Here is a 23,631-nt window from a genome sequence, read left to right as displayed (position 1 = left end):
AACTTTTGATAAATACAAATTAACTGACCCTGTTTCTTTATAAAGCTTGGATTGTGGTGGGACAAAATCAGTATTGAATGTGACTGTGGAAAATTATCTGTCTTTTCCTTTCATCTTGATATATTAAGTAAAGGTTATCTACAGATCTTGGATTTGAAACTTTTTGTCTTTAATATTTCGGTGTTACACAACAGTGTTGTTTTTTTCTCATACCAGGCCCAGAAACATAGCCCACTATTGCCTTAAACCTAAGGACATGTTTCTGTGACAGTCTGCCTTGGATTTGTTTGAGGTGCACTTCATTTTTTCTGTATACATTGAAGGAAACAACACATTTAAACTTTTGTACTGCAGGCCGCTCTCTTTTTTTGCATTTATATTGAGAGAGAAGATCCTGGTTGATCACCAAAGTTTACTGTCTGGGCTGCTCTCTTCAGTAGGAAAAGCACTGTTTTTGGTCTATGCATGTATTGATTACTCCCTTATCTGTTGTTTGTGTTATGTATTTTAGTTGGGAATAATCAGTAGTGCATTTGGAATAGCTTCCTTCAAAATCCAAATCAATAAGCTTTATAGATTCCTCACTTCTGCACATAAACATGTCAATCTCTAATGAAGCATAGGAAGTTTATTTTATCCCAAGTTGCTTCTACTGTACAATTATTATCCACTGTTTAATTTTAGTATTTGTCTCCAAGAATCCAGGGTCGGTCCTGCTTGTTGCTGAGCTCCTTCAACTCCCGTTAAAATAGATAGTAGTTGAAGGCCTGTAGCCTCTCTCCAAAACAGGGCCATAATATGCCAATACATATTACAGGTATTGTGCACTTAACTGGTTAATTACACAGTTATCTTAAGACCAGCTATATGTGCAAAGTACTTATCACGTGTTAAAACGCTCCAACCAAGTATACAGTTAGATCTTGAATATTTATATTTACTTTATTGGGCTCCCCCCAACACCGGCTTCCCCTGCACCAGCAATAAGGCACAGTTGGATCTGATGTGCACAGTCATGCCTCCTGCCATGTACATGTGGTGTGGCAGGAGGCATGCTTGTGTGGATCACACATTAGATGCAATCACACCTTTACCTGAATATGTAGGCTAGGGACAAACATTCAAAAAGCTGGAGCCTGAATTAATTCAACCTTTGCAGGTTAGTCTAACCTGGCTAGGCTGCACTGGTTTGTAACAGAACAGACATGCAGGCACATGCCTGCAGTTGGTCAGGCCAGGAGCTGGGGGTGCTAAAGCACCCCTTGGCTGCAGGGAAGCTGTGCTGCAACATTGGGCTGCTGCCCCCACCAAGGGCCTTCTCCCCTCCCACTGCAGTGGCTGGGCTGAGGCATAGCCAGACACCAACCTGCAGGGCCCCTTTTTTTTTGCGGGGGGGGGGGTAGTCAGGCTTGAGGATTATTCCCCTTTCCTCTGTCATCTGGTGGAGTGGACAGCAGGGGGCTTATTCACCCACAGGGAGCAAGAGAGCTGCAACAGACTGCAAGTGGAGTAGAGGGGAAACTAACCCTCTTCCTTGTCCTCTTCTGCCTCAGGGTCCATAGTGTCCATAGGGGGGGGAGCACCCACAGACCTCACTTGGGTCCCTGCCAGTGGCATGGAGAGGGGGAAATTCAACCCCTCTGGCCACACCGCCCCCCTGCCTACCCCTGCTCAGGCTGGGGAATAGATGGGTGGGGCCACCCCAGCTGGGCTGGAGCAGAGACTCTGGCCCAGAGAGCATGCCAGGATGCTGGGAGATTCTGATTTAACTTAAACCATTTGTGGGCACAAATGACATGTTTCGGAGCAATCCCAGGCAGGTCATGAGGGGGGGTTGGGGTTGCAGGTCATCTTTTCCTCGATCCTCCCAGTTATGGGTCAAGGGCTGAGGAGGGAGAGACAGACTGAGGTAGTCAACCAAAGACTGCAGCACTGGTGTCATTGTGAAGGCTTCAGCTTCCATGACTAGGGCCTGCTCTTTGGTGAGAGAGGCAGTGGTCTGATGGGAAGAGATGACCTCTACCTCACTTCACTGGGGAGGAAGCTCTTTTCAGCCAGAATGGCTGAACTGCTCAACCAAGCTGTAAACTGAGCCCACCAGGGGATGGGTGGACAACCACCAAAGCAAGCCCACTAGGCAACTGTTGCAAAACCAGCAGGTTAGGGCACTCAAGGGAATCCACTCCTACTCCAGCCCTGGAATGGTGTCATCTATGCCCTGTACAGGAGAGATCGTGTGGGGAAAAAAAGGGGTGGGGATATAGCTTTCTCTGTCAAGGAAAGTTACACATCCCTGCAAGCTGACATTGGCACTCATGAAGGATGACTGGAGACCCTCTGGGATAAAATACGTGGGGAACATGGCACAGGGGACACAATGATAGGAGTCTACTACAGACTTCCTAACCAGGAACAAGAGCTTGACCAGCAATTTACCAGGGAACTAGCTGAGGCTGCATGCTCTCAATGCATGGTTGTCATGGGAGACTTCAATTACCAGGACATCTCATGGGAAGAGCACTCGGCCAAATCCAAATGGTCACAAAGCTTCCTCGTGCGTGGATGAGCTCTACCTGACTCAAGAAGTCTATGGACCAACAAGGGGTGAACCGCTATTGGACCTGGTACTTGTCAAAGGGGATGATGTAGTCAGCAACCTAAGAATCAAAGGAAACCTGGGACACAGTGACCACGAGCTGATCACTTTTACTATCCATCGCAAAGCTGGCAGGTCAGTCAACAATGCAGAAGTCTTCGACTTTAGGAAAGCTGACTGATAAGCTCAGGAGGCTTGTTGTTGAAGCCCTAAGGGCCCATGACTTGACAGGGAGGGGAGTCCAAGATGATTGGTTGCTCCTTAGCAGAGCAATCCTGAAAGCAGAAGGGATGTCCATCCCATCTTGGAGGAAAGGTAGCAAAAGGGCACAGCAACCCCCTTGGTTCAGCAGGGAACTTGTGGATCTCCTACATCTAAAAAGAGAGGCTTATAAAAGATGGAAGACAGGAATCACCACTAAGGAGTATTCTGCATTGGTCTGTACCTGTAGGGAGCGAATCAGGAAAGCCAAGGCTGCAACTGTATTTCAACTGGCTACACGTATCAAGGACAATAAAAAGTCCTTTTTCAGATATGTGGGGAGTCAGAAGAAAAGCAAGGGTAACATTGGACCCCTGCTAAACCAGATGGGACAACTGACTACCGACACCCAGGAAAAAGCCAACCTGCTTAATGGGTACTTCGCATCAGTTTTTCACCAGCCCAAAGGGACTGCCCTCCCTAACATGATGCGGGATGGCCAGGGTGAAGGTGAATTTATACCCAACATTGGTATAGACCTTGTAAAGGAACACCTTGAGAGGCTGGATACCTTCAAGTCAGCTGGTCCTGACAGATTGCACCCCAGAGTAGTTAAGGAGCTGCCAGGCATTATAGTCCAGCAACTGGCAAGGATATTTGAGAACTCATGGCAATCAGGTGAAGTACCCAAAGATTGGAAGGAGGCCAATATGGTGCCTATCTTCAAGAAAGGGAGGAAAGTAGATCCAGGGAACTACAGACCACAATCAGCTTGACCTCAGTCCCTGGAAAGATTCAGGAAAAAATTATCAGAGATCATTCTTGACCAGCTGGTTGATGGCAACATCTTGAGGTACAGCCAGCATGGATTTGTTGCAGGTGGGTCTTGCCTGATCAATCTCATTTCCTTCTATGACCAGGTGGCATATCACCTGGACAAGGGAGAAGAGATGGGCATCATATATCTGGACTTTAAAAAAGCCTTTGATCTGGTGTCCTATGATGTCCTCATGGAAAAACTTGCCAACTGTGACCTCAGCTACCTCACAGTCCAATGGCTAGGGAATTTGCTCTGAGATTAGGACCCAGAGAGTGGTAGTTGATGGAAGTGAACATCTTTATTAACGATGTGGACATTGGTCAGAAGCGGACTGGCCAAGTTTGCCAATGATACCAAACTTTGGGATAGAGCATGCACAGCTGAGGATAGGCTGGTGATCTAGGCTGACCTTGATAGACTTAGAAAGTGGGCAGATAAAAACCTGATAACATTCAATATGGGAAAAATGCAAGGTACTCCACCTAGGGGCGGGGTGGGGGAGAACCCCTGCATCATGCTTAAAGGCTCAGCGGTGCTACGCTCACTAGCACCACAGCCGAAAGGGACTTGGGGGTCATAACTGACCACAAGATGAACATGAGCCACCAACGTGATGTCACAGCTGGTAAAGTGAACAAAACTGTGGCTTGCATCAATAGATGCTTCTCAAGCAAATCTCAGGATGTCATCCTCCCACTATACTTGGCCTTGGTGAGGCTGCAGCTGGAGTACTGCATCCAGTTCTGGGCTCCACAATTCAAGAAGGATGTGGAGAAGCTTGAGAGAGTCCACATGTGATCAGAGGGCAAGAGAACAGGCCTTATGATGACAGGCTGAGAGCCATGGGACTCTTCAGCCTGGAAAAGCACAGGGTCAGGGGTGACCTGGTGGCAGCCTATAAGTACATAAGGGGTGTGCATCAGGATCTGGGGGAACGTTGTCTTCACCAGAGCTCCGCCATGGATGACAAGGTCCAACAGTTACAAACTCCTCCAAGACCATTTTAGACTGGACTTGAGGAAAAACTTCTTTACTGCCTGAGCCTTCAAGGCCTGGAAGAGACTCCCTCCAGAGGTGGTGCAAGCACCTACTGTGGACTATTTTAAGAAACATCTGGATACTTATCTTGCTGGGATCATTTGACTCTATCTGACGTCCTGCCCTTGGGGCAAGGGGATGGACTCGATGATTTTGCAAAGTCCCTTCCAGCCCCAATGTCTATGAAATCTATGAAACCAGGAAGGGGTCTGGGACAGACATTGCAGAACCCAGTTTGATCCAAATCAGTTAAGTCTGGTACTACATTCAACCAGGTTTATCTCAAGCTGGTTTTGGCCATTTTGAAACTGGTTTATGTGTACCAAATGTCTGTTCTGTTACGTAGAGGGGGCCTGAGAGTCAGACCCATAAATCTGTTAACACTACAACAGTAATCAAAATAAGTATTTTTTTCAAGTATGGCAGGGAAGATTTTATTCAACTGGACCCCGTGCAAGAAGGAAATTTTTTCGGTATCAAGTGAACAGTCAGAATGGAACTTTTTAATTAAGTTCATTAGAAGGCCTTATTCGGTGTTAGAAAGTATTGTGCAAGCAATAGTGCCTTGTCCTTATCCCAAGGAGAACAAGAAATCCATATTCTTTTCCTGGAGGAGAAACTAAAGACCCATTGGTCCCTGTACAACAGATCTGATCCTCTGAACTACTGTATGTTTTCCCTGTTCTCACATTAATTACAACAGATAATCATGTTCCAAAAGAGGTACCAATCTGTATCCTAAGGAAATATGAAGGATAGTCTAAGCACCTGGAAGGTTGTAGTGAATATAAGAAGCTTGCAAATGTTTCTAGCGATAATTTATGCAAAGTGATAAACTTCTGACAAGAATTAGTTAATATGTCATTAAAGTACCAGTTATGGTCATCTTTGTTTCTCTACAAGCTCAGGAAATTGAAGTTTTCTGGAGTTAAAGATGGTGTAATTTACATACTCCCCCCACATACTCCTACTGTTTGGGGCAGACCTCTTCAGTCAGTGGGCTGGTTTCGCATACAGATGATAGAGGGAAAAAATAATGAAATTGAAAAGTAAAATTAGAAAATTTACCAAGAAACATTATTTCAGGGAAGTTAAGAGCATTCTTTTTCCAAGAAGCATTCCAAAAATAAAAACTATTTCAGAAACTTGCTTAACTTTTAAGTATTGCTAAAAACAGATATTTCAAATACAGTTTTTCTAGGATAGACTCTTTAGAGTTTTTACAAGATGGGCTTTCCTTGGAGCTAAAAACCTGAGGAAACAGCTTTATGCAGGTGATTTGTCTTTTGTTAATCTGTCATCTGCAAAAGTTTGCTCAGAGCAGCAGAACAAATCTGTCCACCACCAGCTAGGGATGTGAAGGGTCAAATGATTAATCATTTAGCCTATAAGTGCGATGATAACCGCTTAGCTTACCGGTTATCTTTTAGCTGGGGTGGGGTGCAGTCTGGCAGGTAAGGGGGGAAGGGAAGCCACTTGGTGCCCCAGCAGCAATCAGAAGGCATCAGGGCAGGGGGGAAGGGGCAGGGACTGAAAACAGCCAGCAGCCTAGTAACTCATCAGTTAAGCAGTTAGCTGCTGGTTCACAGGTTCTCCCTCCCTCTCAGTGCAGGACTTCACCTGGGCTATTTTGCCGCCTCCCCACAGTCAAAGCACCCCCGGAACCCAGAGCAGCTCCCAGCAGCAGCTGTGTCTGAGCGGCTGTGTTATCTGTTAATTGTTTAACTGATATAATTAAAGAAGGTTAAATGAATATTTTAAAACTATATTTAGATTCCTACCACCAGCTGAGATTTACTACCTTGGAATGTAGGGTAAGTATTGTTAGGTCTATGCTGCCTGGTTTTTGAACCCCTTCAAACAGTTTCTTTGTGCTTCTAATTCTCAAACCAGCCTTCCTCAAAGTAGTCAGATTAGCAAAACAATTGTGAAATGCAGATCTGTCTGTACTTAGCAGCCACCATTCACTCCTGCCCCTAGCCAGCTCATTCATAGTTCTCACAGTACCCTTCTATTTCCAAAATAGCTTGATGAGAGAAGATGCCACAAAGTGGATCTCAGAAGAAATACTAAGATGCATATTCAAAAACTGAAAAGTTCATAAAATCGAACTCTAAATGCCACTCTACAATAAAAAGCTCCAACTCAATTACATGGTAGATCTATGTTTGGTAACAACCATACAGGGCAAAAGGCAAGCGTTTTTAAGAAGCTCTCAAAATCTTGCACGAGATCACTGGTCACCTCTTGTGAGGAAAGATCTCAGTCTTCCTATAATACTTCACAAAGCTACTGCTTAAGCCTCCACACTTAGACCTGTTAAAACTTGAAAACCTCAGTCTTCCCAGAATGAGGCCTGGGACCTGTCGTACTTCAGAATTATAGTCTGAGGGTACCTTTACGTTTTTATTACCATCACTAAATCTACACTATATATAAAAATATTCTACTTTATAGATTCTGCTTTATAGAATGGAAGATGTGGGAATAGATGGGAGAGGCAGACAAAATAATTTGTTCATTTTTCTTCATTTGAGTCTGGCAATCTACCCAGAAAAATAAATCAACAAAGTGTCATGTGTTCTCTCCCTATACACTGAAGCTTTTGGTCATTTAAAAATATTTTTCTTGTGTTCTGGTCTGACTGGCATTATTTCATCTTTGGTTATGCCCCAGTCTGGACAGCCTTTGTGTAGACAATGCTTAGGCAAGGTAACCGATCTGGTTCAGATCCCTTCAGCTGTTGAGATAATTCAGTGCAAGGATTGGCAGACAAGGAAGGTATAAGAGACATTACGAAGTAAAAAACATTTCTCGCTTTGTACCAGTGATCTGTCTTTTCTCCTTTGTTCTTATTGTCACATTTGCTACTGCTGTTCCTTTTCTGCCCTCAGTTTCTATGTCTTGAAACTCTACCTATGTGTGTATATACCTGCCAGTCCTTACGCTGAATTACATGCACACACACGCATATTTTGCTACTTCATGTTAAACTAGTCTAATCTTTTAGGTTTAGTTTTCTGATGAGAACTAAGAGCCAGATTCTTTTCTACCCTGCTCAGGTCCCTGCAGACCTGTTACTATAGAAAAGTGCATGGATCCTTCTCCTCCTCACTGTTTTTCGTGAGTCTTAAGGGCGAGATGATGGTATGTTTAAAAAAAAGTAGATTCATTAATGGATTTTCAGGAACTCAGGATGGAATACAATCCCACTTAGGCACCTAAGTCCATTAAGATGCCTAATACCTGGAATAGGAACTGGCCCTAAATATCTGATGCTTGTCACAAAACCTTTTGCATATTTTTCTCTGTTCATAAAAATAAAACAAGTTTACCATGCCCAATGGACAAATGTAAAATATCTGTAACTTCATGTAAATCAGCATGTACACATCTGTTGAAAACATGTCAGTCATTGATGATGGAAGTTGTGCAACTCTAACCCTTAGAGTATCACTGCATCTTCAGACAGCTTCCTTCCAAAATAACAATAAAATGAAACAAAATAAACAGGGTCAGTGATGGATCTTGAGCATTAGCAAATTTGGATTCTACAACATAAATGGGGAAAATTGCCTCTATTGAGTGCATCCCGCTCCAGCCATTTAATCTGGGGACCTTCATACAGAATATCTAGATTCATGACACAAAGAGAAAGGTGGAGCTTAATCCAGCTTGTTCCCTATGAATGTAGTGGAAATGCTCTTTACGGGAGTTTCAATGGAAACTACATCAGGTCTCCAAGATGCCTCAGATCAAAGCCAATTTTTTTAATTGTCCCTGCAGATGAACAAGGAGCCAGTGAATCCAAATTTCACAGGACTAATAAGTTTCACGTGAGTGACTCTACAACAAGGGTTGGCAACCCCCGGCACGTGTGCCAAGCATGGCACACGAGGCCATTTTGCTTGGCACACCACAGCCAGCCCTGGCTCTGGGTAGCTGCTGCCAGTGACGGGGCCCGGGCTGCTCCCAGCAGGTCTTGCAGCATCCCAGCTGCCTGCTGGGAGCAGCTCCCCAGAGCCAGGGCTGGCTGCAGCCGAGAGGCTCCAAACAGCTGTGCCGGGCTGTGGCATCAGCTCTGTACCTGCGCTTCAGAGCGGGCAGTGGGGGAGGGGCCTGGTCTCTCCTCTGCTTCTGGCAGGAGGTGATGAGCCTGGCACAGCTGTTTGCAGCCTGCTTGCTGCAGCTACCCAGAGCCCAGGCTGGCTAATTGGTGCCAAAAATGTTACAAAATGTATCAACATCTCCATACCCTTACCCACTCTTAACCTTCCACATGCCTCCTTTAAAAAAGCAGCTTTACAGCTTGCCTTGAAGATCACAGATTTGAGGTATTTCATGCAAGCAAGGAGGGGGAATTATGAGGGGCCCTCAGAGAGAAAACCTCTCCACTTTTGCCTCTCACAAGAAAAGAAACTCCACCTGGAGTATCTGCATGCTGAACTCAGCTGTGGCACTCATGCAGGAGATAAGGGTATCTTGAGAATGATGGTCCCTAGGGTTCATTAGGACTTCATAAGTCAAAATGTCACCTTTAGACTTCAAAAAAATAGACCGTCAGTGAATCTCTTAGACCAGGGGTGGGCCATTATTTCAGGTGGAGGGCTGCTTACTGAGTTTTGGCAAGCCACCGAGGGCCACATTACAGGCAGCCAGGGGCAGATGTATATTAATTTTCTAAAATTTTTAGGAGCCCCATGGGCCAGATAGAATGGCCTGGCAGGCCACATCCAGCCCACAGGTCACATTTTGCCCACCCCTGTCTTAGACTATGGATGTCAGACGGCTCACTTTACTGAATTCTGAGTTTTGTGCTAGCTTCAGCTTCTGATGAGCCAAACATGCATTTGCCCTTTGGTGAGGGGAGGGGGACCATAAATCTTAGACCAGGTTCTGCCATTTTTAAACCAGTCTGTGAGTCCCAAGCCTGTATTCTGTGGTGGGTATAGACTAGTTTCTGACTACTTATACCAGTAAAAGTATAATGTCTATACCTGGCCTGAATGGCTCCCATGTGTTGTCTTATATAAATTGTGCTGCAGTGATCCAGATTTGGGTGCCAAAGAAATGTTTCCTAGTGGCAAGGTTCTCCTCCAAAACTAAACCGTGTCTAGATTCAGGTTAAAAAAGACTTCATCTTGGTCACTTCTGGTATTTGGGAATCTAACCAGCTGTTTCAGAATATGCCTAGATCCTCAAACTGCAAAAAGATTGGTAACAAATGATAGACAAACTATCTTCTTTGGAAAGGATGGGATGCACATTTGTGCCCCTCTACTTTATGCTTCTCTGAGCACCCAGCCTAAAACCTGAATTTCAGTACTATCCAAGGAGGTTTAAAACTAAGTTGGTAATTTCAACCTTTATCAAACCTGGGTCTTTTATTTTTCTTTAATCCTTTTGTTTTCTTTAGCAGAAAGAACCAAAGCCAGGGATCCTTCTGAGGCGTGTGGAGGCTTGTGACTATAGTAACACGACTATATTTTAATTGTCAATTTTGTTCTTTTGGTGTCTTTAATTTTATTAAAGGCTCCAATAAAGGATAGAGGCTATGTTGTGGTAAACACTTTAAAACTGTCTAGTAAAATCATATCCCTTTCTGACAAGGCTTATATTCTACTTTTGCTCTGCAACCTATTTGCTGTAGCAAATATGGCTCTGCTGTACTTACGCCCATCTCTACAATAAGGAAGCTTTCATAATTTTGTACAGAATGATATGCGTTTTCCATCTGTCCAAGGTTAGCAATGAGTTCTCAGTATTCTCATCTCAAAGCATGTTGAAGAACACAAAACCTGTAGTAGTTTGGCAGGTCATATTATATAAACAAATCTGGGATTGTGATTGTGATAATTTCTGCATGTGCTGTTCAACTGGAATAGAAAATAGTGGTAACTTTGGATACAAAGGCTCTGCTTCTGTTTATTGCCCTTTAATACAGCCCATGGCCTTGTTTACAATTACTGAAGGATATTTTATTCTGTTAATTTTTGTTCCCACTTATTTTGAGTTCTGTGGCACAAGTTGTTTTAAACAATGCAAGAAGCTGACTCCAAAGGATTCTGTTGCTAATGGAACCAGGGCCCCGGTACAGGATGTTTGGCAGAAAGCAAGTCAGTGTAGTCTGACTGGTCCATTATTGTATTTTCAGTTATCTGTGGTGCTCAGAGAAAAAGACATTAATATTGCTGAGGATGACATAGCAAATTACTACTGCTCTCTAACCTTTTTAAATTGCTAACACTGTTGTAATCTGTAATTACAGAAATCAGTGTGAGAATTGTGGCACTGTATAATTATCTTTCCTGATACTTTATTGCTGTATGAATTATTAATCAAAATCAGTCTTGTATAGTATTTGCAGCAACTAAGAAGAATAATGTATAATTAAATTTCATTATTTCTATTTTTGTGGTGGTGTTTTATGATGTTGTAATTGATAATTAATTGGTTAAAAATTCACACAATACTTGGGAGTTTCAGATAACTATGAACTGTTTGGTATTCAGCATTTATTAATTAAATAATGAGCTCACTGAAGAGACCTTTGTGTATAGTCTCCTGTCATTACAGCAAGCTCTCAAACCCGTGAATTAATCATTAAGCTTTTCAATAGTTTCTTTAAAAGGAAAGCAGTGAAGATATAATCACCTCCTTTGTTGTTATGGGAATGCAAATAATTAAGAGATCACAATAATAGATTTTAATGCTGGTCATTTCAATAGCTTTGAGGAATTTGCCAGCTGATATGTCAATCATTGATAGGCTCCTTCTTCTACCAAGGTTCAAGTTGTAGGAATCTCTATACAAGACATTTGGGAGGCAGGACTGTGCAGGGGGGGAGAAGGGGAAAGTGTTCCTACTTGAGAACAATGCAGATTTATCCTTAATCAGTCAAGTTTGATCTACTTTTCCAGCTCCTTATCTGAGGAACTACATGGATTCTTCTACAAACATGGAAGATTTTGCAATTTGAAAGGAGTAGAAATTATTGTTGTCTAGCATTCAAAATAACAGTTTTCATGTGAATCCCCATTAGTATTTTTTGCAGCTACAGTGGCAGCATAAAAGCTCAGGACTAGAGAATGTCTGTCACACTGTCTGCATCCTATTGAAACTGCAAAGAAACATTTTCAAGGCAATTCCCATGCACTTCTGCTGTGCAGTCTGTCTAAAGCTGGCCAGTAATCCTTGCTTATGTTGCAGCACTTCATTGAAAATTATTCGTAATACCCTTAAAAATGAATTGGTGAATGCAATGCATGAAATAGAACTAAAAATACAAAAGTCATAATAATTAAGCTTCTCTTACCTTGATAAAGAGAAAGCTGGCTCTTACCAGCCTTTCTTTAATGGCATAATGCAATCTTTATAATACATGCTTCCAACCAAAACATACCATTCATTTTGCACTGAATGAGGTACAATGATCTTTACTGGTGAATTACAGAATTTTACTTACCAGCTCTCATGCTAAAATTGAGTGTTATAATCAACCCTAAGTCGGATGTCATAAATATTTTTTTTAACAAAAGATTTAAGCTTCCTTCACACACGCATACACATTTCTGATCCCAGACCTAATGCTTGCACATGATAATGTAAATGGGTTATTTTTCTTCATAAGAGCTTCATGGTTCCCTCATATCACATCTGAGTAAACAAGACCGTGGTTATGCTTTGAAATCACCACATCCCTATGAGTTATTCTGGAAAGGGAGACACCAAAGAGAAAAGATTTGCACATCTTGGGGTATGTAGTCACTTGGTAAATATTCTTTACAGCCTAGCTTCACCACCTTATCTCTTTGGGACTTCGGGCTTTTTGTGCCCATTACTGAGGGCAAAATATTTGGTCCTACACATACCAATATCTTTAGAGAAAGGAATTCTAACTGGTTATTAGCCTAGAGTTGAGATTTCCAAACTATGTTCCTTGGAGCTTTCTATTATTTGAACTTGACCTTTATGGAGAGTAAAAGTCCATTCCATCTAAGCCAACAACTAAGAGCTACAACCAGTAAAATCAATTGGTGGTCTTACTCTTCTGCCTTTGCCCTGGGCAGTTAGAGGTTGGCTAATGTACCAGAGCATCTGAGTTTATATCACTGAACCAAGAAACTGTGGATATTTTTATTGGCTATATCCAATCCTTTTCTGAATCCTAGTAAACTTCTTGTTTCAGTAATACGTTGGAGCTATTAATCCCACGGATGAATTATTGGGTTGGCGTGGTATTGTAGCCATGATGCAAGGATTTCTGTTTCTTATTTTTGTGATATCTGTTACTCAACCAACTGCATAGTTGGGAGAGATTTTGGACAAGCTTCTGGGTGTTTAACTCTAGCTGTAAAGTATGTCTTCTGTTTTTAAAGTGCTTCATTTTATAAAATCTGTATTTCTTGTTCCTTTTTTCTTTGGGTAGCCCATGTTATCCAAAACGGTAAATAAAGATAGAATGGCTGCTTTGATGTTTTCTGTGCCTTGCATTAATTTTATATATCTGTCGAGTCATTTCTTATTCATGGTTTTTTTAGAGTCCCTTCATCTTCCTATGTCCATGAGCCATTTCCATTGTCCTCTTGTGGATTTTTCCTATTTCTAATCTTTCTGTGCTGAAATTGGGTGACAGAACCTGAATATTACATTGTAGTTGAGGTTATATCATTGAAGTATGTGATGCCATTTTGTCTTCAATATCCTCACTTTCTTAAGGCAGCCTGACGTAAGGTTAGTTTTCTTGACCACAGTACTAAGTGCTTTTGTAAAGCCCGATTCAGTACAGGCAACCCCCACTTAGCGTTCTTAATTGGTTCCTGAAAAAACAAGCGTTAAGTGAAACCAAAAATTTTTGACTATCCAGGATGGCGACTGCAAGTGTTTTTAATGACCCAAGATGGTGACTGCGAGCATTATAACAAAACTCATTGAGCACTAAGTGGAATCGGGTATCAATTTTAAAAGAGCATTATAGCAAAATAGCGCTAAGCAAAACAGCATTAAGTGGGGGTTGCCTGTACTGTGTACTGAGAAGATACTCTGAGCTGTTTAGTCTGTTTACATCTTACTCCTGGGTGTTTAGGTTTAATTTTGAATGCATAAATGTTTAAATTACACCTTCCAATATACATTACTGTGCACAGTTTCCACTGGGTTTCATGTATCACCATGTTGTCTGGTTAACTTGATATCCTAGGTCTTTCTCAAGTCCCTAGCAAATCCAGACATCTGTAAACAAAATTCAGATAGTTAAAGGTTTTTGCAACTTAACCTTGCTTCCTCCCCTTTTCCAGTTCTTTAATAAACTTGTTAAGTAGGATGTTATTGCAAATCCCATGGTTAAATCTATTGAAAATTGACCCTATATTCTAATATTTCTTACCCTATGGTAGTTTCCAATCTGTGACAGGATTTCTGGCTTCATGACTATTTAAGCTCCCTAAAAGCTTTTTTTGCAAGGTTTTATCAAGTGATTTTTGAAAGCCAACATTAATTATATATACAAGTACTCATTAACCACCAGTTTGACATACTTCAAGAATTCTAATAGATCAGAGACATGACTTTCCTTTGCAGAAGCTATTCTGCTTTGTCACAATGGTAATTTGCTTGCTTAAGTATTCTGTAACTCTGCTGCAATCTAGAGTTACTTTTTCAAATAATTTGCCTGAAATTCATGTAAGACTCATTGGTCTGTAATTATAGGCTCTCCTCTCTCCTTCATCATGGGTGCAACATCACCTGCCCTCCAGCCTTTTAGCCTGGTAGCTGATTTTATTGATAATTACCTATTTTTGTTCATTGCTCAGCCAGTTCATTTGTAAGTTCTTTAACAATTCCTGAGTGACTACCAGCTGGCAGTGGTGACTTACTGCAAATTAAATGATCAATCTGTTCCATGAGCAACTGCTTTTGATATCTTGATTTGTGACATGCCTCATCTTTGTCATCCATACAGAGTAGCTCTGTGACATTTATCTCCCCACTAGTCTCTGTGAAAGTCCTGTGTAATCAGAATTCTGTGTTACTTCACTCTGTCCTCTTGTCCTTTGCTGGCAGGTTTTTTGGGGTTTTTTTGTGGGGTTCATTCGTGCTTTTCTCTCAGAATAATTCATGTCAGTTTCTGGGAACTTCTTGTACATAGTGAATTGTTTCTGGCAATATATTGAACTATATGCTGAAACATATGTGGTATGTTCTGCAGAGATACAGAATGACTTGTTTAAATCATTCCCTCCTCAGTTTGAATAACATGCAAATTTCGGGGCAAAGATTTCCACCCTTAGTGCTGAACACAGCAAAGTTGTATTGTATTTTTGTCTGTTGTAGTAACTCCTAGAGTTTGAACTAAGATGATCCAACCTCCACCCCCATCTCCTGAAGCACCTCAGTCCTCAGCCTAACACCTGCTTTATCCTTCCCCTGATAAAAGCTAGAGCTTTGGTGGCTTTATTACTTCATCCAAAGCCCACTAATCCGACCTCTGCTCTTTCCACTGTAAGTGCTTTTTCTATCCCTTATGGAACTGTTTTTCAGATCACTACTGCTCCCAACTTACACTTCTGTTAGGTAAATGGCATCACTGAGGCATTTCATGTGGCCACCACCTTGCAGAGTTGGAAATGCCCCGTGTGTGTATGTCATTAGATCTGTTCTAAACCATGGACATATAAAGAAAAATGAGTTGCGTCTGAAATGCTAAAAGCTGACATGTTTCCCACTGAAGTTGCTTGTGGGGCATGGTTTTCAGCCCTGGAATATTTTGGGTCTCACTTGAAGAGTTCAATAGTCAAGGTGTGACTTTTATGGCAGAATGCCTGGCTGGAGGGAGGTCATGGCTGTACAAGATTGCAGTCCATGCAATTAGCTGGCACATCTTCAAAAGACCATGACACAGTATGCAGAAGAGAGCATCACAGAGTGGTATTTTCCAGTAGTCTCTACTGTGAGAAGTCTTAGAGCCCCAAACACAATTTTTACCACACTTCTGAGATTCTAAGCAGTTTATGTAATTCAAAGGCAGAGGGGGAGGCTAAACTTTATTCTCCAGAACACAGCTATGGCAGTTTCAGTATTGGATGAATCAAATTTCCTAGCAAATAAAGGTGGGCTCAGTAACCAGAGGGGAAACACAGAGTGGTGCCCTTGACATTCCACTGGGTTTATAATTAATTTAAAAAAACCTGTTGATAAGAGTAATAGTTAAAGTAGGAAATTACTAATTAGTAACCAAAGAATGTAGTGTTTGATTCACACAAGTATTTGATTATTTCCCTTTTACTGTAATAAAAGGATTGCAACTTCAGCAAAAGTGAGTTTAAAAATCCTGATATTAAAATTGATGTCTTTTCCTTAGCTGTCAGATTTCAAGTTTCTTGTTCTTTTTCAGAGTCATCTCAGACATTACAGACATGAGACTTCCCAGAAAAAAATTAATTTCCTCCTTAATTGTCATTTGCAGTTTGCAGATTTTCCCACTAGATGGGAAATGATGGGGACTCAGGATTTCTGAATATCAAGTCACTTGTTCAGATGCCTAAATGTGGACTTAGGAACATAATTTCAGGCAGCACCCTAATGTTGAAAATCTCAGCTGTATGAAATAGTGAATTAAATGGTTCTTATTTGAAAAGTCCTATAGTAGTTCCTTGATACCAGGGTCAGCAATATGGGTTGCTGTTGCCAAAGGAAGATCGGTCAAGGTCTCTAGGCTCTATAAATATCCTAAAATTAGAAGGAATAAGGAGTAGTCTTTGACAGGAAAAGTCAGAATATGTTTACACATAACAAACAGGTCTATTCTGTACCCTTTCTTGCTAAATTTTTTTAATGCATATAGGGTCTTTTGCATGATGATAATAGTTTGAAATCAAAATAATATTTTCCTATCTGAATCAATTGGAGTAGCATTAAATAAAGACTCACAGAATGAAAACCAGGGTATGATCCTTTGTAGGAATTTCTTTAACAGAAGAGGAGTCTTGTATTAGCTTCCTGTTGTAGTTCAAACGTTTGCAATATAAGCAAGTTGTACCATACCAAAACAAATTGGCTTATAAACATTACCAGTACAGATTTCTGGACCTTTTCTGAAAGGGTTCCTTTGTAGTCTGCAATAAAAAACAATCTATAAAATATCTGGAGTACATACCCTTTCCGCAGCAAATCTCTGAAAAGTGCTAACATGTTATAGTGGCCTGCTTTTACGCTTTTGCAGCCATAACAAATGACACGGTCTTTTCTTAATCCAGATATTTTGTAGACTTACTCCAGATATTTGTAGATGAGTGAAGACTATGACTTGTATTTTCTATAACAGGCCAGCATAATACTGTGTTTGCTTTCCTTTTCTAGTAGAAGCTATTATAGATCTTTTTTCAATACTATAGCATTCTAGTCATAGTTTCTAATTTATATAGTTAGCATTAAAATTTGTGCTTTTGAGGTTTTTTTACAGTAATTAGATTGGATTTTTCTAGTCGGTGTTTGGTATATGCATGTCTAGCCAGTTAATACCCTTTTTCTTAATCCGTAATTTATTTTACCTGTTGATCAACATCTTCAATAGCCCCTCAGCTATTTTGTGTGTGCATGCTGATCTTTTATAAATCTTCACTTAGGCAAATAAAAATCAAGTTACATAGTCTTAAAAACGAGAGAATTAAAATAAATTATTGCATCGGTTGTATGCAAATAAAGGTATTTAATTTCTTCTAGCTTTTAAAAGATGTCAAAAAAATGTTCATTTTAAGTGATACAAAGCATTCACAGGTAGCATAGAATGCACTCCCATGTATGTATTTTAGAGACTGGAATGAGAACACAAAGCAAACAATAGGACTGAAAGTGAATAAGGAAAGATTAATTACTTAGACACAAATGGGATTTCTGGAGTAATAGGGCTGAAGGTAACTGAGGAAGAATTACTCTGATCAAAGGGACAATCCATTGTGTAGAAGGAACAGCAGACAAGGAATTCTGTGTTACTCGGTCACAGTGAATGTTACGTATGCTAGAAATATTTAGCATAGTCCATGGTCCGTAAAAGGAAACTTGTTTCGCTCCCATTTCCATGGACACATAGATAGAGACAAACCATTGCACTTGTTTGGTACCCATTGCAGGACAAGTGCAAAGTCCTGCACCTCAGATGGAATAATTGCATGCATAAATACAGATTGGTAACTGACTGGCTAGACTGCAGTGCTGCAGAGAAGGACTGGGGGGTTACAGTGGAGGTTATAGGCTGAATATGAGTTAACAGTATGGTATTGTTCCAAAAAAAGGCCAGCAGCCTACTGGGTTGTATTAACAGAAGTGTCGTTTACAAATCAAGGCAAGTGATTCTTTTGCTCTAATCAGCACTGGTGAGGCCTCACCTGGAGTGTTGTCCCATTTTGGGCCCCACACTTCAAGAAGGATGTGAACAGTTTGAAAAGAGACTAGTCCAGTGCAACAAAAATGACTAGGGGCCTGGGAAACATGGTTTTTGAGGAAAGGCTGAAAAATCTAGGGTTATTTGGTCTAGAGAAGAGGAAAGACTGAGAGGAAATTTGATTAACAGTCTTCAGATACCTGAAGGGCAATTTAGAGAAGGTAGAGATGGGCTTTTGGCTCTGTAGCTGTAGGGGATAGGATTAGGAGCAACGACCTCAAGCTGCAGCGGGGGAAATTTTAGTTTGGAGGTTAGGAGGAGCTTGTTGACTACAAATGTGGTTGATCATTGATACAGACTACCTGGGGAAGTTGTGGAATCAGTATATTTGGAAATTTTCAAGAGCAGGTTAGGCAGGCACTTGACTAAGATGGTTTAGTCAGGGATAATCCTGTTTTAAGCAGAATGGCCCTATGTTTCTGCAAATCCCCAGTGTTCTATCACATATATACCAGTGAAAAAGAGAGGGACCATCCAATTCTTAACTTGGCAAGGTAAGAAATGGAAAACACTCTTCCATCTTCCATAAATGTTTTATGCTTCCAATTAATTTGCATTGCCTTTGCCACACCTGGGTAGCAAGGGAAGTTTAGGTTAGATATTAGGAAGAATTTTCTTACTAGGAGGGTAATAAAACACTGGAACAAGTTACCCAGAGAGGTGGTAGTGGAATCTCAATCCTTGGAAGTTTTTAAGACCCGGCTAGACCACGCTTTGGTTGGGATGATCTAGTTGGGGATGGTCCTGCTTTGAGCAGGGAGTTGGACTAGATGACCTCCTGAGGTCTCTTCCAGCCCTAATTTTCTGTGATTCTATGATTCTATTATATTAATCCTAGAGCCTCAAAACACTTCCTGAGCTTTAAAAATGAGTCATTAAGACAATAGGAAGTGAAATAATCACAATAAGTTGGTACCCTTTATCAAGAAAACCTGCCAACACCACCTTTCTCTGTAAGTAGGGGCTTTCAGTGCAAGATCTAGAAACCGTGTAAGATCTAGAAGCAACTGAACATGTCTCAACTTAAATATCGGGTTTTTTACCTAACACAAAACTAAAAGGACAAAAGATCACAACCTCGTCTCTCCAACAGAAAACCAGATGGTCACTTTTTTTTGTTGCTATAATTTTTCCAAAGCATAATGTATCACTTTGTTGTGATTATTTTTTTTAACTACAAAATAGGAAGTTTTAAGAATAGATTGGTTTCCTTTTAGTTTTTGACATGTTGTGTCCTAGTCAAAAGTCTAGTTTGATTTTATATTGTGGGGAAACAAAGGCTGCTAAGTGGGATAGAAAAAAGGCTTGTAATGTAAATGTCTTTCCAGATATCTTTCCCAAGCTCTTTGTTCTGACTAAGAATTAATGTGCTGATCAGCAGTTCTGCAGTTAGCAGCCTAGCTCTTGCAGGACACAGAAATCATGATGTAATCTCCCTCGCTCAGCTAAATCTGTGATAACGGTAATAACCCTTCAGCAATATCTCTACTTATTGTTGTCATTTCTATTTTAGGGTGTGAACGGAATGTCTGTGGATGAGAAGACTGAATCCCCCATGTATGTGTATGAGTCAACAGTCCATTGTACCAATATCCTCCTGTGCCTCAATGACCAGCGGAAGCAGGATATTCTCTGTGATGTGACTTTGATTGTGGAGGGGAAAGAGTTCCGAGCCCACCGAGCTGTGCTGGCTGCTTGCAGTGAATACTTCTTGCAGGCGTTGGTGGGGCAGACGGAAAATGACCTGGTTGTCAGCCTGCCAGAAGAGGTACAGTATGTCATCATTCTTCTGTCATCAAAACAATCCCCTCTTACACACGATTGAAAAAGGTTCATGATCTGCTACTTACTAGCCAACTAAGCCTCAATAGACAAATCCAAATGTAGCACAGATTCTAGGTTCTGACTCTTATAATGACTGTCACTGTGATTTTTCTGTTTCGGTTGGTTAAGAGTTGCTGGATGCCCCTCGAGAGAAAAAGAGTGAACATATTCACAGAACCTTCTCTGCTGGAAAAAAATCAGCCAGCAATTCTAACAGTTACTATAGCAAAGCTTTAAAATTGTTTGAGCTTGCCTTTCTCACCAGTGCTGAAAGGGTAATATCCAAACAGAGGTCACTTAATTACTATAGCTCCATTCAGTACGTTATGGAGTTACAGTACATTCAGCACCCTGATATTCTTCTGGTTTTCTAGACAGGAAATTTTTAAACGGGTCATTTGGCTCTCAGAAATTGGGTTATTATTTAAAACCACTTAAACCATCATGTTATTTTGAGCCTGCTTGCCACCCACCCTGTTTCAGCAACTAGTATCCTGGTTCTTCTTTTTTCCTTTGCCTGTATCACTCATTCAGCCTGGCTTCCTTTCTCTTCCACTCACCACTCATCTGACATTTAACTGCTTTGAACCAAATGATTTATGCTAGCAGGACTAAGCTGAACATTCTTTTGGAACACAAAGTTATAGCTTTTTTTTGTCGTCATGCAGAGTGGCTCAAATACAAAGGGGCAGAGTAACCTTACAGACATAACTCAAAAGTTAACCCCTTTTTGTTGGTTGATTGTTTGTTTGTTTGTTGCCCACAAATATGCACAAGCTGGTTTCTAATTTTTGTGGTTTCCTAGTAGGCATCAGTCTAAGCTGTCCTGACTGTCACAGGATCCTTGTGCTTTTGCCACAAGAAGTTTACATCATGGCCCTTTACGTGCGCACTAGAGTTCTGCACTGTTTCTCTGTTCCCCTGCTGCATCATGGTGGAATTATGCCACAAGATAATTCACCTAGTGCAAATGTACCCTCTTGTTCTATTGTGCAAGGATGTCATTCTGGTTTACTTGTTGGACAGGTAGTTCCAAAGCCAGCCAATCCTTTGGTAAGCAAGTGTTATGGAATGAGACACACCTCAATTCAGTAGAGGTTACTTTATACCTATTGGACCTGGAAGAATGGTTTTAAATTATGACAAAGCTAATAATGCCATTTACCCCGTGGGTTGGGTTGACTTGGGCTCTTATTAGTATTAATACTATAGCTTTGAAATCATACCATGGCACTATTTGGATCCAGTGTGATTTCAGGTTATGAATACATTGTAGCCTTGACTGTATACACAATGCTTTGAGTAGGCCATATAGTATGTATGCATTATGTTTCCACACAGTGGCAGAAGTTAGGGCAGGGTGGCACTTAAAGACTAGCTGATTCAGAAAGGCAAGGCGTGAGCTTTCATAGGCAGCAGCCTATTTCATCAGATGCCATCATCTGATGAATGATACCTACCTGTCTTCTCCCTGACTTCAGACTAAAATGGCTTAACCACCTTTATTTCTACACAATGCTAGTTAGTTAATCGTCCTATAGAAAATCTTAAGAGGGTAGTGAATCATCTCTTTCTACAAAGCAATTTGAGTAGTAAAAAGGGACCAGAAAACGCACACAGAGGCAGAAGATGAAAAGAGAGGGGGAAGTATTAACACAGTGGTGCAAATCCTGGCAAGACCTCATCATGAACACTAAGTACAGGAGACCCTCGCCATTCACGGGGGGATACATTCTCCTATCCCCCGCAAACAGTAAAATCCATGGATAAGGCACTGCATTCATGAATGCTGTCTGCATTCATGAATGCCGTGGCTGGGAGGGGGGAGGGCACAGCTGCACTGGCAGCAGCGGGAGCACAGTGGCAGCAAGCGCAGAGCTCCTGAGGAGCTCCTTTAAGTGCATTTAAGATGCAGATTCGGCGGTCACGAATATTTGAAACCACAAATGCTGAACCTGTGAATAGCGAAGGTTTCCTGTACTTTTAAGAAAGATGAACTGGAACAGGTGCAGAGGAAGACTACTTGCTTGATCAGGCAAATGGACTGCCTATCTCATGAGAAAAGATTAAAAGAGCTTCGCTTGTTCTGTGTAGCAGAATGAAGGCTGAGAAGAGAATACAATTACTCTCTATAAATACATTGAAGAAGATAAACATCGAGGTGGGAGATGAGCTTTCTAAAGCTTGCTTATGGCAAAGGACAGTGGTGGCTCAAGAACAAATAACTGTTAACTGGTTACATATATAGAGTGGAAATTAGAAGGTTTATGCTGCTCGGAGCAGTCAGATTCTGGAATAGCCTACCAAGAAGAGTAATGGAAGTAAAAAACCTAGATAGTTGTAAAATGGAGATTTGGTCTGTTTGAGAGGCATTACATGATGAAGTTGCCTGTAATAATATGGGACTAAACTAGGAGCGTGCCAATAAAGATTTTGGGGCCTGATACCAATAGCCAAGTTTTAAGGAGGCATATTGGCCGATACCGATCCAGTTTCTGACACAGCATGGAGAGCTGTGCAGCTGGTAAGCCTGTTGTGGTGGAGGTGGGAGGGAAGGGGCATAGGGGCCAGATCAAGGGCCCCATGGTGAGGGAGGGAGTGGGACTGGGGCAGGCATTGACCAGCCAGGGCTCGTCCAATGGATGTGGGGAGCTCCTGCTGCACACGCCATGGGAGGGCATGGGTGGGGCTGCCCCCAGATCTGCGTGGGGTGGCTGCCGCTGGGGCTGAGATTGAGGCTGTACCAGCTGCACTCAGGGTGGGCAGTGGTGCTGGGAGCAGGGCTCTGTGGGGGAGGGGGCTGCAGCCACCCCAAAATTCACTGTAGCCCTCTCAAACCCCACTCCTAGCACTGCCGCTGCCTGCCCCAGTACAGCCTGGCCCAGCCCCTCCAGGAAGACCCTGATGCAGCCCCAGCCTGTAATGGCACCCCACCCCATGGCACAGATCCAGAGGCACCCCAGGGTTTGCACAGCGCTGGGAGCCCCCATACTTCTACAAGATGAGCCACAACTCTCTCCCGCACCTACCCCGCCCCGGCTGGGCAGTGCCTGCCTCAGCCCCTGCCCTGGTCCCACTTCCTTTTGCACTGCAGGGTCCTTGATATGCCCCTCCACACCCCTTCCATCCCCCCTTCCTTGTCCACCACAACAGATTTACCAGCTGGACGCAGCTTTCCAAGCTGCCGGGCCGTGCTCCTTGCCACCTACGTGATGCACTGCAGCCGTGCGCACATACAGGCATTTATTTGGCCACATTATCAGAACATCAGGCCAGTTTTCGATGCTGCAAATTTTCTTTATATCAGTGCCGATCCAATATCAGACCGATGTATCCGTGCACCTCTAGACTAAATTTAGTGATCGAGGAAGTCTCTTCCAGTTCTGTGTTCCTTTGATACAAATAAGGATAATAAAGACATGATGATCTGATGATATACAAGTTCTACTTCAGGAAGTCACCATTAAAATAAATAGCATATTTATCATTTTTAGGGTAATCCAAGATTTTAAAAAAATCTGAAAATATAGAGGGAAAATTCAGAATACTTGTAGAGATTTTAGGGATAAATTTTCTGCTTCCAAACTCTTAATAAAGTCAATAGAGTTACAGCAGCAGAGAATCTAGTTCTTAGTGCTCCAAAACCAGAAAATATTGGTTGAGGGACGTGTTGGAATTTTTTCATGTACCTAGATTTATTAAATGGCAGCAACG

At 41.8% G+C, this 23,631-nt stretch overlaps 1 protein-coding gene across 4 annotated transcripts in view; it reads left to right on the top strand.

The window, feature by feature from the left end:
* The window catches only part of BACH2 (BTB domain and CNC homolog 2), a 264,660-nt gene that overhangs the window by 178,035 nt on the left and 62,994 nt on the right, over positions 1–23,631 (top strand). For all 4 annotated transcript variants that reach the window (XM_019537759.1, XM_019537761.1, XM_019537758.1 and 1 more), the window contains one exon: positions 19,607–19,861. In XM_019537759.1, coding sequence (XP_019393304.1) covers positions 19,619–19,861 — 243 coding nt within the window. In that variant the 5' untranslated portion in view covers positions 19,607–19,618. The remainder of the gene's footprint in view (positions 1–19,606; positions 19,862–23,631) is intronic.

Source organism: Crocodylus porosus, unplaced genomic scaffold (genome assembly GCF_001723895.1).
Source record: "Crocodylus porosus isolate Cpor-Errol unplaced genomic scaffold, CroPor_comp1, whole genome shotgun sequence".
Classification (NCBI taxonomy): Eukaryota; Metazoa; Chordata; order Crocodylia; family Crocodylidae; genus Crocodylus; species Crocodylus porosus.
The sequence above is the reverse complement of the archived record's forward strand: the minus strand, read 5'-3'. Positions and strand labels throughout refer to the sequence as shown.